This window comes from Calonectris borealis, chromosome 10 (assembly GCF_964195595.1).
Source record: "Calonectris borealis chromosome 10, bCalBor7.hap1.2, whole genome shotgun sequence".
NCBI classification, from domain to species: domain Eukaryota; kingdom Metazoa; phylum Chordata; class Aves; order Procellariiformes; family Procellariidae; genus Calonectris; species Calonectris borealis.
This window is the reverse complement of record NC_134321.1, coordinates 22,859,289-22,879,991: the sequence shown is the minus strand read 5'-3', so window position 1 is coordinate 22,879,991 and position 20,703 is coordinate 22,859,289. Positions and strand designations below refer to the sequence as shown.

The 20,703-nt window shown below is 38.5% G+C and overlaps 1 protein-coding gene across 4 annotated transcripts in view; it reads left to right on the top strand.

Annotated features, from left to right (window-relative positions):
• The first annotated feature begins 303 nt into the window (after nt 1–303).
• IQSEC1 (IQ motif and Sec7 domain ArfGEF 1) overlaps nt 304–20,703 on the top strand; it is a 67,159-nt gene continuing 46,759 nt past the window's right edge. For 3 of the 4 annotated variants that reach the window (XM_075159420.1, XM_075159422.1, XM_075159419.1), the window contains exons 1-2: nt 304–475; nt 17,705–17,987. In XM_075159420.1, coding sequence (XP_075015521.1) covers nt 411–475; nt 17,705–17,987 — 348 coding nt within the window. In that variant the 5' untranslated portion in view covers nt 304–410. Of the gene's footprint in view, nt 476–1,049; nt 1,193–17,704; nt 17,988–20,703 lie in introns of those variants that run through there. The other variant, XM_075159421.1, reaches the window with a different exon arrangement.

The window sequence follows — 20,703 nt, the reverse complement described above, 5'->3', positions numbered from 1 at the left end:
CGGCAGAAGTCTGTTGTGGATCCTGGAACCAGGCACTTTACGTGTAATTAATAGGGTTCTGGTTTTAATTAGGCACGCGCAGCACTCCAGGTTTTTAATCTCCGGAAGGGTGGTACCTGACCGCTGCCGGGGGCCTTTTGGGCCGGCTCCGGCGGGCACCGGACGGAGCCGGCCCAAGCGGCCCCCGGCCCGGTGCGGGCCGTGAGGCGGCTGCCGTGAGGAGAACGGCCGTTGGCGCCTCGCGTTCCCCGGGAAACCGTCCTCCGCGCATGCGCACGGGCGGGTGCGCCCGCTCTCCCCCCCCCCCCCCCGCCCGCCACCGCTGAGGGGAGCGGGCGCGGGGGCGGGGCGGCCTGAGGGGCGGCTATGGTGGCGGCGCGGAGCTCCCCGCCTGCGACTTCGGCCCGGCCATGTGGTGCCTGCACTGCAGCTCGGAGAGGACCCAGTCGTTGCTGGAGCTGGAGCTTGACAGCTGGTAAGCCCTGCCGGGGGCTGGGAGGGGGTTCCCGGGCGCCCCCCCAGCCCTGCTCGGCGGGAGCCCCGTCCTGTCACACAAAGGGCTCCGCGCCGTCGCTGCCCGGCCTCGCTGATCGCCGTTGCGGGAAGCTGTAATTAGGGGAAACCGGGTGGAGCGGCAGCCCGGAGCCGCTCCCAATGCGAGGGGGCCCGGCTTGCCGCTGGGGTCACCCCCTTTGTCTTTGGGGTGCTGGGAAGTTCGCAGCGATGGTGAACGCTCGGCGGTGGCAGCCGGCGGCGGCTTTCTGGCGATCGTGGTGTTGAGGAGCTTATGTCCTGGGTCGGGGAGGGGGGAAGGACGGCAGTGCCGTCTGTCTTGCAGGGACGTAAGTTTGAAATCGTAATCCTTCAAACGTGGTATCAAAAGTGGACCCGTACATCTGTTGTTGCTAGTCGGTGCCAGGCAAGGTGTAAGACCGCCAGAAGCTTTTTGAGAAGGGTGCTGTTAGAATGAGGTCTGACTTAGCGTGTGCGCTGCCGCTAAGGTATATGTATGTGTGTACACAAGCATGAAAACACTTCTTTTCATTGAGTTTGATGTAGTGCAAGAAATCACATGACTGGTGTCAAACAAGAGGCGAGTTCTACCTGAGAGCTCTGGTACATAGCGTTCCCGGTGTCCAAAATCGACCGGGGAGACCAGGAGACCTGGCGTTGTACCTGTCAGCATGGGAAGGTGCGTGAAACTCAGTGATACTGCTCAGGGTAAATTATCATTTGCGACTCCTGCCCTCAGCCAAAAAAAGAGGGGGGGGGGGGGGAAGTTTAGTTCAAAGGCCTTTAAAGTAGGGACACTGAATAACTGATGTAAGAAAAACAAAATGGGATTTGTCATGTTAATATGTACAGTCTCTATTGTTACGATGTTGTTGTTAACTACTAAAATAACATGCGTCAAAATTACAAAAACACAGTACTCTGTTATATGAGCCACTAGAAAACTAGATGTACAAACTAGTGTTTCTCGTGTAATATTGCGTGTAGATTATGATAGACTAAAATAGTTATCCTGGCAAGTGCACTTGCAAAATAAATTTATCTCCAATGCATCGTGAAAGTTTATTCCATCAAATAATTTGATGAAATTCTGAGCTGATTGACTGTTAAAGAAATATTCAATTTAAATAAAGATAGGCAATATCTTAAATTGGGTGTGTGCATGTATGGCAAAATATAAAAGGAGGAAGTGACTGGATTCAATGTAACTACATATGAATGCAACTACATATGAATGCAACAGTGTCTTTTCTGGAAAAGAAAGGAAAAATGTTTTTTGATAAAGAAAAATGTTTTATAGTACAGTTTAGTCACACATTTAATGATCCATTTTTACCCTTACGGAAAATAATAGAGTTGAGCTTGTAAGTTTCCTGTGTGGGGTTGGTAATGTGTGCATAAGCGATGTTACATTGCATGGCTTGCTACGAAAGGTAATTCGTAAATGTTACTTTAGTGACAGATTTGCCTGTATTCACACAGTTACATTTTGCTATTTAGTCATTGTTTCAGACTTTTTTCCTCCATTTGCACATTGCTATGCACTTCCTTTCAGTTAAACTTGATTATTCTGCCTGATGTGTTAAAAGAGGAATTGCTGAGTCTTTAGTTTGGATGGTTGTATTTAACTGTGACTATTCTTGTGGCAGATATCCTTCATATAAACACAGAATTCATTACATCTGTCTAGTGCTTTGAGAGAACCTAAGCCGTGCTGAATAAAATGACCCATTTCCCATTTTACTTAAACTTCTGTACCAGATTTCTTTTGTTGTTGTGATGTCCTGTTCTAGCTCCTGAAATTGCAGATATTGAGAGTACTGTTATATAGTAGTCAGCTGGTTTTTTTCTCTTAGTTAAATAGGTGCTCAGTGTTGGGGTTTCATGTGTGAAGTCAGCTATCATCCATTTTTTTCCGATTTCTGCTAATATGAAATAATTCATTATCATCGAAGATACTTACCTGTAGTACAAGATCTGGAGCTAACCAGTGAAAATTATAGCGCTCAGAGTATGAACAGCGTTTAGTTGTTTCTTTGCCCCTTTAGAAGCTCTCTGGGAATCCTGGTACGGTTAATAAACAATTTGCAATTCAGTTTCATTGAATAATTTGCAACTTTCAGGTAAGGAAACCCAAGGATTCAGTTTTTCACCTGAAAAGTACAAATACCAAGTTGAACAGTAACTCTGATTTGTTGTTCTTGTTACAAATCTGTGTTGGAAGGTTGCTAGGTGTTGACACTGAGTTACTGCTGGGCAAGCAGACCTTCTTTGCTGGAGCAGCTGGCAGGGTGTTCCTCTTGAGAACTGGGAAGTGATTTCTTAGGATAGGTAGGTAGCCCCATGGGCTTACAAGGTTTTTCTCACCCTGTGACCATTTCATATTTGCAAAATGAAAATTAAGAGAATTGTGTTTCTATTCATATGGCTATAGAAAGTATTCCTCCAAATATTTCATCTTCATGAGAATACTCTTCCATCACTTGGAGGCTGGGATTGTTTCATGCCTTTGAGGATCTAGAGGTTAGGTGCTAGGACTTCGAGTGGAACAACTACTCTGAAACAACAGTTCACCTTTATGCTGATCATGTTTTCTCTGAAGTATAAAGATGGCAATTCAAGGATCAAACTTTCTGAAGAGGAAGATCTCATAATTGTGTACCTGACTAGCACACTTACGTGGTTACTCTAATTATGCTTGCAGACTGTATTTGCCCTGAACACCAATAAGAAGTAGCTGTGAATTATAAAAGCTGGCCTGAAAGTAGCCAGTCCCCTGTTGGTGGATGCAAGGTGTCATCCTGAACCAAAACCAACACTTGTGGAGTTGCTACCTGTAGGTATTTAACATCTCCTCACATATTTCATGCTTCTTGATGCTTAACACCATTGATACTCAGACTTAGGCGTCTCTAGCAGAACGTTGGGAAACGAGAGTGCTAGAAGTGAGATATTGCTTTCCTAGTAAAACATGTCCTTTTGCCTACTGTGTGGTGTTCCAATTGAAATTCATTGCATTGCCTTAACTTTATAGCCTCCACTGTATGACTCTCAATGAGTAAAACTGGATTTAGCCTGCTATCAGGGCGGCTTTATTTTGGAAATATTAATGCCATAAAAATGTTCTGGAAATTATCCACTAGGTCTTCATAGAATCTCGAGATCCAGACTAATGCACCCTCTTTGTTGTAAACCTGTGCAGCTTCCAGTTTCTGCCTGATTCTGACAGGTGCAAAGGAGTGGTTCAAGTTATTGTATTTTTGAATATGGTATTTTTTGAAAAAACTGTTGAAGGACCACAATTTGAGGAGAAAAAAACCACTTTGCTGCTTTGAGCATTATGATACATGGATGTAGATTAGCTGGCTTGTTGTGTCTGTTGTGCCTCTCCATTGCAAGGATTTACCCTAATTTATGAAGGACATTTGAATGCAATTTTCTTGCTCTTTCAGCATTTACATAGTTCTTTTTCCGTCAGAAATGGTAGCAGTTTTATCATTAATTTCAGAGCGAGGCATATTTTCATCACAGTAGCTGTCAATCAATTATTGCTTTTTATGTTTATTTAATAACAGAACTGCAGGAGACCTCAGAAACTGTAATCAAGATGCAGCCCTGATTGCTCTATTTGTTACATTAAACATATAAGGATGTGCCCTTAACCCAGGGCACACAGGCCAAATTCATATTCCCAATTTTGCTTCTTTATTTCTGTTGTCTAACAAGACTGTGGAGTTATAAGAGCAGAATCAGGCCCTGGATTTGGAAGTTCATTTTTAGCATCCTGTATATTGTCATTTTATGTCAAAACTTATGGAAATACAGATTTTGTTTAATTCATACATTTTTGTTATGCAAAAATAGTTACTGATCATGGGCTTTTAGCAAGACTTATTAACCAAAAATATTTTAGTTACATGGCCCTTCTAGTGTCTTTCAGGAATTAATCTGAATTGGTTTTGGAGGAAGGACAATTCTGGTTAGGGTACAGACAGAGATGGCAAGTTTACTGCACTGCTGTGATTTGACTCCAGGTTTCCAGAGAACAGATGCTGCTTTAATCCACTGTAGCACAAAGCCCTAGTATTACTTTAAAGGGGACTGCAAATTTAGCTAAATAAATCTTCTTTTGCTTCCTTACAATATACAAAAGACTAGAAACATTTTCATTAAATTATTGTAAAGATTTCTTTAATGAAAATAAAGTAAAAAAGCCAAGCTTTGGTATGATAAAAAAATGAAACCCTTTTGTCCCTGTGGGAGAAGGAGAAAATTAGAATGATGGCTTTGATAGCCTTTAATACAGGAAATTCATGTCGTATATCTGTTAATCTGATTCTTTCAGTAGTTCAGTGTCATCCGAGTTAAACTTGTGCTTAAAAACAAAGGACCCAATTGCCTGTTGCCTTATGTTGTGCAAGCACAAACAAAATGCAACGGTTACGATTTGGCTTCCTTTTACGTAAGTGGCAATAGAAGAAGAACTCTAAGCTTGCTTTGAGGGGTACTTGCATTGTCTAGTCCAAAAAATTTCAGTTGCCCCTAGAATTCACCAGATTAATAAGGATGGATGTGTCATGAGTTTAAATGTTTTGGTAAAAACAGAGAAAAAGAAAACTAACTAACCACAAACTAACTTCCTTCTGTTTGTTGATATATACGCGACCTTTCAGGTCATCTTTATGCAGTGTAAGGGAAGCAAGGACACAAACCTGATGGATTTTCTATTGCAGGGTATATTTGCACCAGTCCTAAAACTGCATTACAGGAAAGTGCACAATTTGACTTTAATTTAATTTTCACTTCCCACCTTTATAGTAGAATGGACCAAAGTCAATCTCAGTTCACATGGAGAGTTAAATATAGCAGTGGCTATGGGCATTGTAGCTTAGACAGCTGTACATTGGACTGTATTTAACTTGAGTTTAGTGTATTCTTTTTAGCCTACAGCCATAATGATTGTAGTTGTGATCCTTTCAGTTTTCTTGAGTCAAGTCAGAGTAGGCCATGTCAGTACTTGCAGGGAACTCCAAGGAAAAATCTTCGGGAAGGAATGGATGATTTAGTTGGAAGCACTCCTGCCTTTAAAGATAATACCAAAGACAGGGTTTCCCTCCTTGTTTGGGGAGGTTGTGCTGAGGAAGTCATAATTCAACTGAGACGGACAGCAGTGTTCCTGATCCAGCTGCAGTTCCTAGGGGTCTAATAGTACATATAGCAGAACAGGCCCCAATAAACCTCTGACTTCCTGGTGATGTTTCAGCTTAATATTAGCTTTTCTCTCAATCTAACTTCCCTCTGCACTTTCAATTGGGAATAAAACTTATCTTTATTTTTCTTTCTTAAGTGGTTCTGCTGTATTGTAATGTGCTGTGAAACAGCTGTTGAATTTCCATTCTAGAGGGGTCTGGGGTGATTCTCATGCTTTGAAGTTAACATTTCACAGGGTGAATGTTAGATATTTTCAGCTGCTCTTAGATTCTTGAATGACAGACAGTTCATTATTGTTGTTTATATATTCTTTTCTTATATTTTATTCTGTGAACCTTGTTTAGAAGATACCAGTGATGCAGAGCATTTAGTAGAAACTGGTTTCAAGAAGGAGCTGATTCTAATGCTTCAAGTTTTGGGAGGATGGGACTTTACAGCTAATGGTTTCCTATTAATACTAGTAGTTAATGCTTTGTGAAATTGAGAGAACAGAGGATTGCCCAGCATTTATTGGAAATTGTCCCAAGTGGTGGCAACCTGTTGCAATCTTGGATTCTTTTTTCTTATTAAAACGTGATTAAGATGTTTTTGGTTAGGTTAGCCTAGAAGAAAAGAAGTATTTCAGGTTTTCCTGTGCTGCCACAGTGCAGCATGTTATACAAGATCATTTCTGACTGTCTTTGGTTGACATTTTCAAAATCTGTCTTTGCACAATATTTCATTTTCAGTACAGGAAATGGTGACTTTTGTTTTCAGGAATTGGACTTCTACTCTTGTCCTAAAAGACTATTTTCCATTATGGAAAGATCTATGAATTAAGTCGTGGTAAAGAGCCTATAAATTCTAAGAATGGTCCGAGTTCTGTGCTTTAGACCCGACGTTCTTTTGTGGTTGATCAGCCTCGCGTGCAGCCCCCAGCTAAGGCAAGCTGTATCAGCCTAAGTCAGTGCAGATTGTCAATGCTTCTGGGAGCAAGAGTTGCAGAGCCGTACTGGGCATCTGTGTGCTGCATCGAAATGAAGCTGCTACACACTGCAGTACAACCTAACAATTATTCTCGTTCTGTGTATGTGCAGTAAATCCTCTGTTTTTAGGTACTGATTGGAAATAGCTAATAAAATTGCTTAGAACATAGAGCAGGTCTTAAAATTTGATAATAGATAAGCTTTGTAAGGAGAAAGTTCCTGACTTACAGTAAGCTTTGAAATAACATTTATAGGTTTCTAAGACAGGAATTGCTACCCGTGTTACTTTCTTATTGTGATCAGTGAGGTGGGTCAGAAGTCCTACTGAAAGCCTACATTTAATTCCTCGCTAACAGAGAAAGAGCTAGAAAATATATAGACTCAGCATAATGGATAGGAAATGTAAAAGGAAGGAAGTTTGTGAATGAGAAAAAGCATCTGTCAGCTCTTTAACTGATTTAGAGGTTGTAAGCAATCTTCTGAGGTTTGTCCTAAGAGTGAACATTTACACACAGTAAGACACAGAATATCTTTCTGAGTATGTCTGCAAATATCTTCTGTATTTGAAAACATGAATCTAACACCTAAAACATTTTCTTTTTCACCAAACTCCATACTTGCAACAAAAGATCTCTTACCGTTTTGTTTCCTTAAACATTATGTTCTGTACACTTTGATATAAACCTTGGGTGTGTTGCAGAGGATAAAAATCTCACTTTTATGAGGATGCCTGTGATTAAAGACTGGTTAGCAGTGATTCTCTTCCAGTAAGTTACAACACAGACACCTCTCAGTGCATGCAGAATGCTCAAGGCCAGTTCCCATTCTCACTAACTCGGCAGCAACACTGAACTTAACTGAAAGCAGGAACAAGGGTTCTGTGTTCTCATCCATTTTCTTTTCTACCTGGGAGAGTTTCCCATGGCCGTTTGTGTTTATGCATATCGAAATTACATTGTTCTCCCTTAGAGAAAACTAGTAGGGTTTCTTTGTCTTTGCGGTTGTTTTTTTTTTTTAGACTTGGCACAATGTAGTTGGCAGTCAAAACGCAGGGTTTGTGCAGTGTTTAAGACTGAGTGATACTTTTATATATAAAAGTATATATTATTATATTATTATATATATTTCTAGATTCAGTTAGATCAGTAAAAAATCTTTCTCTGATCAGACTTTTAACAGTCCGTCCTCTTTAAGATTGGCTTTATTTAAGTATGTTGCTCTGTAACCTTATGAGGTTTATCTGTAGCTTCAGAGAAGAGTCAACCAACCACTAGAAGTTGAACAATCCCTTTCTTTCTGATTTTAAAAGTGGGAGAACTTTAGCGAACTACTTCTTAAATCCAAGTGAGAGAACGAAGTATTTCATGTTTATCAGTGACAGTGTTTTAAAGCACATCTCATTAGATAATAAAAATATATTATTAACTAATTGAAATGGAATCCCTTGATTGTTTTAAATAGGTCTTTTTGTATAACATTCATCTGCTACTTAAGTGAAAATATGACCTAAATGAATACAGTTGTGATGTGATCTGTGACTTTACCTGATATAATGTCCAATACAAAAAGATGGTTTTGTTGTCGTTGCTGCTGCGTGGACCATCTACATAGTCTTTGGTTTATGACAATTCTTAATTTCCCTCTGCCCAGGCACACAGACATACTTGAAGGGAAAGGCTGGCCTGCTCAAAAATTGTTCCCAGCTCTCTATACTGCATCTTATTTGTAATTATTTCAAATAGTAAAGGGGCAAAACCTTAAAATGAGTCAAATGATAGGCTTTATCAAGTATATTTGATCTAAGATGAGAACATGGTTTTGTTCTAGGCATGAAATTTCAATGCCTGAAACATTTTATTTACTCAGTAAACAGGATTTCGTTAAGGATCTTTAAACTAATTCATGTTTATATGATATACAGTATATAAGAGAGAAGAGTATTATCCACCAAGGACTGAATGGGGAGAGGAAGCTAGTATTTAGTCTCTTACAGAACCTAATTGCCAGCAAGCTGGTTTCTCAGCAGTGCCATTCTGTATCACCTCTTCCTCTGGTGGGCTTGACACAACAGCTGAAGCCACAACAGAGGTGAAATACAAGGATGGCTGGCATAGGACACCAAGGATTTTTGCATTATATCAAATGCTGCTTCAGCTGTGCGTGCAAATCAGTTTTTTCTCAGCTGCAGAAACTAAATCTTCCTTTTTAAAATTAGCATTGTATAAAGGTCATGTCATGATATAAACGGTAGAATGTGTATTAATATCTTACTATCTTAAATACAGGTTGTATGTAGTGTAGATATGCTAAATAAGAGGATTCCAGTTGCTGAATGATATATCTGAATAAATAATAAATAGTTGAGGTCAAATTCTACCACAGCTGCATTGAGAAGCTCTGAAGCTTATCCTATTGTGTAAGAGTTTACACGGGAGGAACAGCACAAAGTCTGCAGTGGTAGGTAGACCTTCACAGATTTTGTTAAATGGTCAGATACCACAGTTACACTTAAAAAATTTTAGCTTTTTTACCTTCCCTATAAGAAGGTAAGCATCCTTTTGAAGCATACTTGACGTTTACTGATGTAACGTATGTTACTAAACATACGTTTAGTATGTTTTATGCCAACACATCGAGAGGATAAGCTGACCATAAAAAACCCTCTAAAAATTGGGCTCATAAATTTGAGAACTCTTCCTCCAGCCACAAGCTTCAAATTATTGCCATAGTCATCTTTTAATAATATTGTATCCATATTTTAAAGAGTTTGAAGTATGGAATACAGTCATTGCTGAATAAACATATGCTGGGTGATGATTAAAGCAGATTAGCAAACAATGACGTTGCCTGTCTTTACCTGAGATAGAAGCTAACATTTGTAAGCTGTACTCAAGTTCTGTTGATGCTGTCAGTCTCCTTTGTTACTTTCCAGCTGCTAAATAATGAAAATAAAATACAGCTTTGCCTTTAGCCAGGCAGGCTTCATAAGGCATTAAATGGGTACTGGGTGAGGGTTGGTTGGTTTGTTTGTTTGACCCTTCTGTAGTCAACACTTGTGTCTGCTAGCCAATATGCTGCCACCGTTTGACTTAGACAAAGGTGATGTGTGAGGTGTTTAACCTTCCTTCTCCTCCTTGGAAGCTGAAGATAATCTCAAGTAAGCTCTTTTCAAATGGATATTCTTAGTTCTTAAATCTTTTATAAAGGTTGCTCCCTAAAATGGAGAAGTTGGGTAGATTTTTGTTTGGCTCTTTATTTTCATCTTGCTGGTGTACATCTCCATCTCGGAAGAGACAGTGCATTCTACAATGCAATTCCTACATTCTGTTTTGTGTGGAGAAAATAATCTCTCATCTTTCTTCCCCTGCTCTCTGCTACTACTAATGGCATATGAGATGGTGTGTCAAAATGCCCTTTTTTAAAAAACATTTTTGTTAATGCCTTTTATGTGGTTATTTAGTGAGAATTAAAACTTGGTAGTGTCTAAGTGAGTAGATTTTGGGGTTTTTCTGTAATTTTGAATCCAGGACTTGGACCAGAGAACAAATGAAGGTTTGCAGTGCACATAGCGGTACTTGTCTGTGGAACTCTGGTCACTCTGTCAATGGTCGTCAGACTGTGTTTTAACTTAAGCTGGCTGTTATTGGCAGTCTTATTACACAGAACATTACAGAATGAAGCAGTTGCTTTGCTAGTGTTTGCTTCTGAGACATATGCAAATTTTGTCTGGATTTTTCTTGCAATGATATTTAACTTCAGTAAGATGAATTACCTGGGACATTACTTTGATGTGCATTCAAAGGTTTCATTTGTTTTTAACAGAAACAGCTGAATTCAGCGTGCATTCTAAGTAAAACAAGTTCATCAATATTTCTTTCCTGGATCAAAGCTTTTGTCAGTGCCTGTGAATACTGTTGTCCATCATAATGGCTTTGAACTTCTGACAGTGTATATTTGAAGGTAGATTGGTTTGTTAATGTTATTGCATTTATTGAATTTGGGGATTTGTATAAGTTCTTAATATAATTGACTTTTGTTTACTAGACAGTACAAAACAGACATGGCACTAAGAACTAGATTCTAATCTGTGGCAAACTGTACTAATAATATACTCTGCTCAAACGTTCTCACTCCATTGGGGAATATTGTAATCGAGGGGGTGGGGGGAGGGAGAAAAATGCTAAAAAACTAGCTTGTATGAACTACATATGGCTAGTTTTGCATTTTAAGAAGTTACATTAAGAACTTTTTGTGGAGAGTAATTTGAGATAATACAATGCATACATCAGAGCTTTAATTAAATACACGTCCTAGTTCATAGCAGAAAGCACCACAGGTACTGAAATGTAAGCCAACTTTGAAGCAGTGGGGTGTACCCTTCTGTCAAATGAATGCTTATGTTCCGATTAAGTTGTGTATGGGGAGTCATAGTTTTATTTAGCAGTGTTGTTTGTAACTGTCGTTTAAAATTTCACATTCAAATTAGGACTTTGTTGCATTTGGAAAGACAAAGCTATATGCAAGAAATTAACTTTTGTAGAGGTTTGTTCCTAGGTGGAATGCCTAGATTTGACTTAAACATTTTTGCCATTTAAATGGTTTTTTTCACACTTCGTGTTGGAAGTGCCTGACCATAGCAGCTGCTCTAACAGCTGCCATCGTGCTTCTCTCTGTTACTCAGAGTTAGTTCCATGGGTGACTTCTGGTCTGCATTCTTTGAGCTAGGTAGAGAATTTGGATCCATTTCAAGTGGGTATCTATAATTAGGAGTTAGGATCAGAGTTTGACTTTTTTAACCTCCAAGTTTCTAAAAGGGATAGCTAGTGTGAAACAGATGCGTAGCACTTCTTCCTTCCTGGGCATTTGGGCCTATTTATATAGGATATTTATTTTTGAGTGAGGCAAAAGTTTTACTGGGAATCACATTTATGAAATGAGGTTTTAATACAAAAAGCTTCATTCTTTGGTTTGCATTTAAATCCATCTCCTAAATCATATGGCAGAGTCCCTAGGTATCTAGATACTTCAATTGTAGGTGGTATCTTAATGTTTACGGACAGAAAAGTTTCTGGGACAAAGGAAGAAAATAAGCTTGCTGAATTTTTCTGTCAGTAGATATGACTTCCAGGGAACCAGGTTTACATGCATTTTTCCTGAAAAGGGGAATAAATGACATGGATTCAGGGAAAAGTAGGCAAGTTAGAGAAGGGATGGATTTGATTGAGGAATTTAGTGAAGAACTACTCATGCAAATGCTTCACTGTTGCCACAAATAAAATAAACGTGTAAATACTTCATTAAGTTCACTTCGAATTCAGGTTATACAGACTACCTGGAGTTTTGACTGTTGTCTCTGATAAGTGATACTCTACCACAGTCACGCTGTAAAAACTGCCTGCTTCCTAAAGAACAGCACTTGCAGTGTCATGGTGAAGCTGACTGGTTTTATCATCTTGTGCTGACTAGAATTTTAAGTTGGCCGTGTTTTTATTACTGTATTCATATACTTGTGCATAGTTTCCACAATTTAGAAGAGAAGGTATTTATTTTGTGTACCTTCGTCCTTTTGAGGCTCTAAAATGCTATGGAAAAATCTTTAAGATGTAGCAGCACAAACTTACTATATTGTCATACTTTTCTTTATGACCAAAACAAATTTTTTACAGGATGAATATAATGCTGATTGGTTCTCATGCATGTACCATCCAGTTATTAGGGCCTGTTTTCAATTTCATGTCTTTATGTTACACTGTTGAAAGTCCATTCTAAATGAATGATGAAAATAACTAGTGATTTCAGAGGCTGTTCATTGGTAAAATAATTTCTCAAGTATTTACTCTGTTTTGCTGGGAGGGTCTTTTGGTTCTATTTTAAAATGTTGCATGCAGTTTTGGTTTGGCATTTACATTATTTAGAAGCATGTTGAATTTCTTTGTTGCTTTTAGTTCCAAACTAAATCTGCAACATACTGGTTTGAACATTTGGATGATTTCTGTAAGCATATGTTCTCATTATCTTCGTATTTTAGTCCTATAAAATGCACAAGGACACTTCACTACTTGTAAACTGTGAGGTTTCTGGAGTGAGTGGGAATACTGAGTAATTCCTTGCATCTGATGGTATTGCTATATACTTCCTCTTTACATGCACATAGCTTTAAAGATAAGGTACTGGGCCTCAGTAAAAAGGGAATTTCTGGTTTTCTGGTTATCATCTCTCTTTCTTTCATAGTATAGTCGCTCTGAGAGGTAAATGCTTGTGCCTACGGATCCAAACCTGCAGCTTCTCTTATAATTTTGCCATAATTGTCAGTGGAACGAGTAAGTCTGTACTCATGGAAAAGCTTGGGGTTTGTTCTTCACTGAAATTTAGATCACGAGGACTCTTTCTAGTTTCCATTTTAAGCTCAAATGTTGAAGTTTTCTTGTTTTTCAAAATTTTGTCTTTATTGTGTTTATTTTTGGTTTTGCTAAGATAATAGTTCGGCAAGATTTTGAAGGAAAAGGAAGGTGTGAATATAAAAAGGAAAAATAAAGAAGAACAGTAGATATTCAAACATTCTGAATAATATGGTTTTTTAAAATATGATAGTGTACTGGTTACTAATTACAGCCTTTGTGATCAGGAGTAATAACTGAAGGTATATAATGAGAGACAGGGAAGAAAAGACCTGCCAGGTTTATGCTACTAAAATGCCCGGAGAGGAAATGTTTTGTTTTCGTCATGGCTAACCCCACAACATTTGGCCATTAGACAGAAGGAGACAAAGCTTTTTCTTATTAGGTAATTCTTGAAATGAACTTATCACCTGAATAGTGGAAAATAATTGTAAAAAACACGACCTTTTTCTGGCTAACAACAACATCTACTTCACATTTTGTCAGCTTGGATCTATTGTATGCTACTTTAGTCCAGAGATACAGCCATGCACTGTGTTACTGAGCTTTGACATCTAGGCAAATGGGTTAGAAAAGCAGCTTTTGGCAGCCACTGCCTGCACATTGGTGTTAGTCTTTGATTCAGACAGAGCAGTGAGCTTTGATTCTGTCGCTGTTAGAGCGCAATGTGCATCATGGGTAAATGCAGTTAGCTGCACTGCGGGGCTGACCCTTATCTCACTGCCCTGCTGATGAAGCCAAGAGATCCTACTTGCATGCACATATGTCACTTCAGCTGATGTATTTTAATTTAAAAGTGTTTGCAGAGTGTGTGGCATAGCTCTTGCAGGAAGTCTGGAACCATACATACACAGAAGAAAAGAAAATGCCTGAATCCATCTATGTTTGGTATTTAGTACTGGTTATAGTCATTAGAAAAAGTAAAATTAATCTGATTTTCACTAATAATTTTACATATCCGTTGTGATTGTTAAAAATACTGTACTCAGTCTGTTTCCATTTTTCTGCAAGCCTTTCTTCTTCCCTATTGTTCCTTGAGACAGTGGTATTTTGGAGGGTTTTTAACAGTATTACAAGTTGAGGTTTATGCAGGAAGAAACTTCCAGTGTCAATTTCTGATAAAATACTGATTCAGTCAGTGCTGGCCACTCTTTCAAAAAAGTAGTTTAGATGTACAAAGAAACAAAGTTTTTCCATGGCTTTGTTTTAAAGTTTTGTTCATGCAAAGTCATATTAATAGTACTAATTATTTTTAAATATTTAATTTCCATTGACACTTTTTAGCTGCTTCATTCTCTGCTTCTTTGTAAAATACTGGCAAGCAACCTTTCTCTTTTTCTGGCTTGGCAGATAATGAATGTCTATTTTCTGCTGAAACAGGAGTGTGATAAAACAGTCGGAGTTCTAAAAATGAAAGGTTAATTTCAACTGTTTTGCATTCTCCTAATATTACACAGTTGGAATACTCAATATATTGCCAGTCTCCCTAGTAATACGGCATTGCACATTGCAGGGAGATGAACCAAATTCATCCATTAGATTTTTTTAAGCACTGAAATTATCAGTAATTCTGCTGGGCATGTATAGTGGGTGGCAGATGCCTCAAAACAGAGACCTTTACTAACAAGTTCTCTCTAATTCCAGTTGGGACTGGGTCAAGTGTTACATTGTCCATTTTTGCAGTTTACTTAATGTACTTAATTTCTCACCCATCTGAGAAAAACTGTGTATGCGGGGTGGCTACTGGAAGTGAAGTAGTGCTACAGAGGTGTCTAACTACTCCTCTAGTCATAGCGGGACTTACTCTAGCTCTTGTTGCAAGCCTGGAGCAGAATCCGTGACATTTTTGTGTGTCAGCATTTTTAATAAGTGGACAAAAAAATCGCCCTTGTAACCCTGCAGTGAATGGCTCATGTTCCAAGTCTGTTTTCAAGCAAAGGTACCCTTTTTAGCATACAGTCTTTCAAAATAGACACAGGCAGGATGATTCTCACTTCCACACTCCTGCTCCACAATGCTCTGTGTGCACTTCCTCCATAGTGGAGCAATACATCTTGTCATCCTTAAAGCTTTACACAAGTCGTATTTGTTGACATATTTTTCTTTTCCAAACATACGTAAAGCAGTAAGAAGTAGAAAGCAAGCTGCTTTCTTTGTCAGTGGAGTTTCATTTTTATGAAATAACTCATAAGAAGCTTCAGCTGCTCTTAACGGACAAGGAAGAGCCGAATGGGAGAAAGCCTTCAAATATGCAGTACTGACTGCGCACGCTTGTTTGCTTTAAAGGGCTGTCGTACTGTTGGGCAGGAGGCTGCCTGTTGTAAAAGATAATTACTTCCCTGCTTCAAAGGTCAGATGTGATGGCAGGGAATAGGCCTATGAGCAAAATGAGATCAAGCATTACAGGCCGTCAAGGATCATATTTATGTCTGGAAAAATTATGAAAGACAAACTAAAAATAAAGAAGAAACCCCCAACTTTAATCAGAGCCTCGGGCAGAACCCCTTCCAATTTTTTCTGATTAGGGCAGTACCCTTTTTGTTGATGAAAAGGTTAAGTGATCCATTGAAGGTATCATTATTTAAATGTCAACATGAGATTATAATCAGTGTGGAAGGGTTATTAAATAGTTCACCATTTAAGGGCGAGGAAGACAAAAAAAGTCACAGAACCTAAGGGGGAAATAGTGATAATTCCTGACTTCCTGGTAAAAACAATTTACCATACTTGTATGAAAAATACTTACAAATAAGCTTGTAATTAGGAACCTGTGATGTACAAAATAGTGTGGCCTCACAGTTAGCAGAACAGAGAAACATATTTTAGTGTTTAAAGAGAGAATGTGAAGCAGTTCAGTATCGTAGTAATTTCTTTAATGGATACTTTAGAGAGAATGATTTGTTTGTTTTTAATGGGTGGTTACACAGTTTCAATGTCACTAGCAAAACTCTGGATAATTTATCATTTTTAAGTTGAAAGCCAGCTGTATCACAGAGGGAAAGGGATTAGTTTCCTGTCAACTTCCTTTCTGGAAAAAGTGATGTGTGCACACTGAAAATATTTCCAGCTTGGGTAAAGTATGTTTGAAAATACCTTTCGGGTAGAGTCATATTTTGATGGGCAGAGAAAGAGGACTTGCTTTCAGTTTTACATGTTTTTAGAAACATTTTGCAAAATCTAAGGGGCTTTTTTCTCCTTCACTTTAAAAAGTACACACTGTTCAAGCTTGCCACCGTTAACCTTGATCTCTTCTGGCACTGCGGCCCGGTGGAGAACATTCTTTCAGAAATCGCTCTGTACTTTGAACTGTTGAAGGGACTGCTGTGGTATGTGTGTGCAGCAAGGGTCACAGCATTTCATTTCTGAGAGACAACAGGAGGGCTTTATTATTTATGTTCATATACACATGAATGAAGGCAAAATAAGAAATACAGGGCGTGGTGGGAACGTGGAATTTTACTCCTTTAGAGTTTGGATGTACCTGTTCCTAAAACAAAAGGTAGGGGAAGTACTGCAAATGCTTATATTCATGCATGTGTGGAGTGTTTACTAAGTCTTTGAGTGATTTAAAAAAAGTAAAATTTCACTTTTTCTATCAATGCTCTGTGTACGCAGGATGAGGCAGATAGTAAATATCTATGTGAAATATATGAAAAAGACATACTGTGGAAGAGTGAAAGTGCATACACTATTGCAATGTGGGAATGCCCTATTGTAAATATAGAACAATACAAACTGCTATTAGTCATCAGTACTTCGGGATAAACCTTGACTAGGACTCAGTTTTAAAATGGTTCCTATTGTGTACAACTCCTTTAATATAAAGTTGTTTTTTTTCGTTTCCTTTATTCCTTAGCAATAACAGCATTCATGTGAAAACGAAGTGTTTTATTTGCCAGATAGCTCCTGTCACGTTTTCCCTACCTGAAACTATTTTGCTTTCATTAGCTAGAAACACCATCCCTTGGGATGCTTTACTACAAAGCATGCCAAACGTATCCCATGGGAGCAATCTTTCACTAACAGAGAAATAAATGAGATTTCTCCTGTAGGTACTTTTTCCCAACTTCAGTTTCTAGAATCACAGTAGCTCACAAGATCCATTAAATCCCCAGTCTCCTTTGAGTAACATGAAAGTAATCCTTTTATGTCAAACTGTAATATAACGGTACAAAAGTATTGCTTTTATTTGACAAAGCAAGGAAAGACACAAATAAGCATCTGTCATTTTGAAGTAGAACAACTTGGAAATGAGCAGTCTTATAAGAAATAAAAAGTTTTCTTTTATTTTACACAGTAGTTGCTGAGTGACTTAGGATGTTACTAGCAATTACTGTATAAAGTTAAATAATGCTTGAAATCTCCATTCTTCTGCTTGACTCATGCTCTAAAGATGACCTCTGACCCCTGGGAGATAGAGACTTGCTTAGATTACAGCGAAAACTACGGTGTTTGACATGAAAGCCACATTACCCTGTACTATCTGCATCTGAATTTAAACAAAATGTGCTGGATGTCTACATAAAATGATACTAAGCAAAACTATGCTATTTGTTGCTGAGAATTTTGGTATACAGTGCTCACCTCAGGGTTTTCCTGTCTTTTCATTCTGTCTAGTGTTGAGGGTGAAGCTCCAAGCAGTGAAACTGGCACATCTTTGGATAGCCCATCTACTTACCATCAAGGACCTATAACACACAGTTCAGCTATAAGTCCAGACCATTACGATCATTCTGCTTACGGGCTGTATTCTGTCTCCCCTGGGCAACAAAGATCTCGGAGGCCAAAACTTCAACACTCAACATCCATACTGCGAAAACAAGCAGAGGAAGAAGCTATTAAAAGGTCAAGATCACTTTCTGAGAGCTATGAACTCTCTTCAGACCTACAAGATAAGCAGGTATTTGAGCATTGTTACGTAATCTATGACAAAGGCAACATGTCTGTAAGCTGGGAAAAATCTTTTCTAGCATCACTCAGTTGTGATGCTGAAAATACCTTTTTTTCCTGCGAGCAACTTAGTTCAAAATAGTCATATGTCAGCATTCCTGAGGTTTTTGACTTTTTTTTTCTGTGTTGTGTCATCCCTGTGTCCCATACACCTTTCCCCCTTCCTGAAGAGATGCATAAAATATATGTTGATAGTGTTAAAAGTAAAAACAGTTCTACTAGGAATTGTGATTTCATGCTTGGGACAAGTACTGGAATGTAATAATGCAGAATATTTTTCTAAGAAAATGAGTCATTTTGAAACGTGGATATCTTTCTTGTGCTGAAAGAAAGGAAGAACTTATTGCAACTGATAATCTCTCATATTTGTGGGGTAAATTCAAGGTCTTAATTGGTTTTACTCAACTAGGCAAAACTCCCATATGCCTTACAAAGAACTAGATGGAAGCTACGTAGATGTTCAAAGCCTTTGTCCCTAAAAAGGCACTTCTGTAAGACAGCCTCAGCGCTTCCTTTTAAGCTTTATTCTGAATGTAGTCCTATTTGAAAGATGTTTATTGCCATATAAGTTCATATTTATTATTTGAAAATGATGCTGTAATAGCTTAAGGTAAGCAAATATGCAGGATGCACTGGATTTCACTGATAGATGAACAGTAGCCAATAGAATCATAGAATAGCTTGGGTTGGAAGGGACATTTAAAGGTCATCTAGTCCAACCCCCCTGCCGTGGGCAGGGACATCTTCAACTAGATCAGAGTGCTCAGAGTCCCATCCAGCCTGACCTTGAATGTTCGCAGGCATGGGGCATCTACCACCTCTCTGGGCAACCTGTGCCAGCGTCTCACCACTCTCATTGTAAAAGATTTTTTCCTTATATCTAGTCTAAATTTACCGTCTTTTACTTTAAAACCATTCCCCCTTGTCCTGTCGCAATAGGCCCTGCTAAAAAGTCTGTCCCCATCTTTCTTATAAGCCCCCTTTAAGTACTGAAAGGCCGCAATAAGGTCTCCCCGGAGCCTTCTCTTCTCCAGGCTGAACAACCCCAGCTCTCTCAGCCTTTCTTCATAGGAGAGGCGATCCACCCCCCTGATCATTTTTGTGGCCTCCTCTGGACCCGCTCCAACAGGTCCATGTCTGTCTTGTGCTGAGGATGGAATACATCAATGTTTTTTGGTTTTTTTGGGGTTTTTTTGTTAGAGATCTTTCTTGCCATAGAGTATTTTGTTTACTGTGAATCATTGTGGTATATTGCATAGTCACTCCAACTTGTATGTTAATATGGCAAAAGTGGAAGCAGGCAAAATTCCGCAGGCAGGAAGCGAGCTACTCCTGATTTTGGACCACACAATGATAGTCGGTGAAATTTATAGGGGCTAAGTCTCATTTGCCATCTGTTTGTTGTTCTAAAATTTCAGGTTGGAGAATCATATAATATTGTTCCAGAGAGACCTGGAAGAACAGAGCTTGAGTTCTGACTTAAAGTTGAAGCCAATATTTGGGATAGCAAGTATGAGTTTAGTTTAGCCTTTAGGCTCACCAAATTCTATATTGGAGTGGGGACATATCAAGTTCCTGATTCTTGATCTAGATTATGCCAGCTCTGCTATTAAATTGGACTTCCTTGTGAGATCTAAAATGTTACTTCCTTTTCCACCTTCGGCAGTCATTTTTGCTAGATGTCTCGTAAGGGGTTGATATAGAATGTTAAGCTTACTAAAGAGGTCTCTTGCACTGCAGATATTCCACAGAGCCTAATTCCATCTGTCCTTTTATGCCGGTTTGATAGAGAATGAGAACTGCAGATGTTATTTTGTATTTGTTCGGGGAGTCCTACACAATAAAAAGTGACAATGATACATAAGGAAGCTTGATACTGAAGAGTTGCTTATTGTTCTTGAAAAGCTCTCACTGAAATCTCAAAAGATACTTAGAAACGATTTAGGAAAATGTCCAAGGCTTTACCTAAAGGCAATGTGCATTAAATATGCATTAAAAAGGTGCATTAAATATGCGTTAAAATTTATTAGAAGTATTAGTCACAAGTCTAGTAAATCATCTAGGCAAATTCCAAAATAGTCTCAAATTAAAATTCCCACCAAAACCCCCTAACATGATAATCAATGATGATGTCATTTTCTATGTAAACCTGAAGGACAACAGCCTATTTGCAAGGATAAAGTCCAGATAATTTATTTTATAGAATATTAGGTTTTGTTTTATTCTTTCATACCAGCTATACCAGTTTTCTTTTCTTTAGATTTGACATTTAATTTTGAGAGGACAACTAAATTAACAATTCATCATTTGTTTTGAGATTAATCCAGCAAAATAATCTCTTATAATTTATTTAAATACATGTGACCTAATGTATACTATGGATAGAAATGTAGCAAATGTGTGGCAGCAGTGGCAGGGTTGTCACAGAAGTTCTTAAGAACTTTTTTAATCTTCAGAATGCCTTACAAGTAACCTCATAGCCTCTTTGACATGTGCAAATGTGGGGGTAATATAATCTCCATTTGGGGGTGAAAGGTTAAACTATTTTTTTAAAGACAAACTATAGAAAATTATGAAGAGATCAACAGATTCCCAGCTCAGAGATCAGTCACAGCTTTTTGAGCTTAGTTAAAAGAAGTGTTTTTTAAATAAGCGATGCTTTTCAT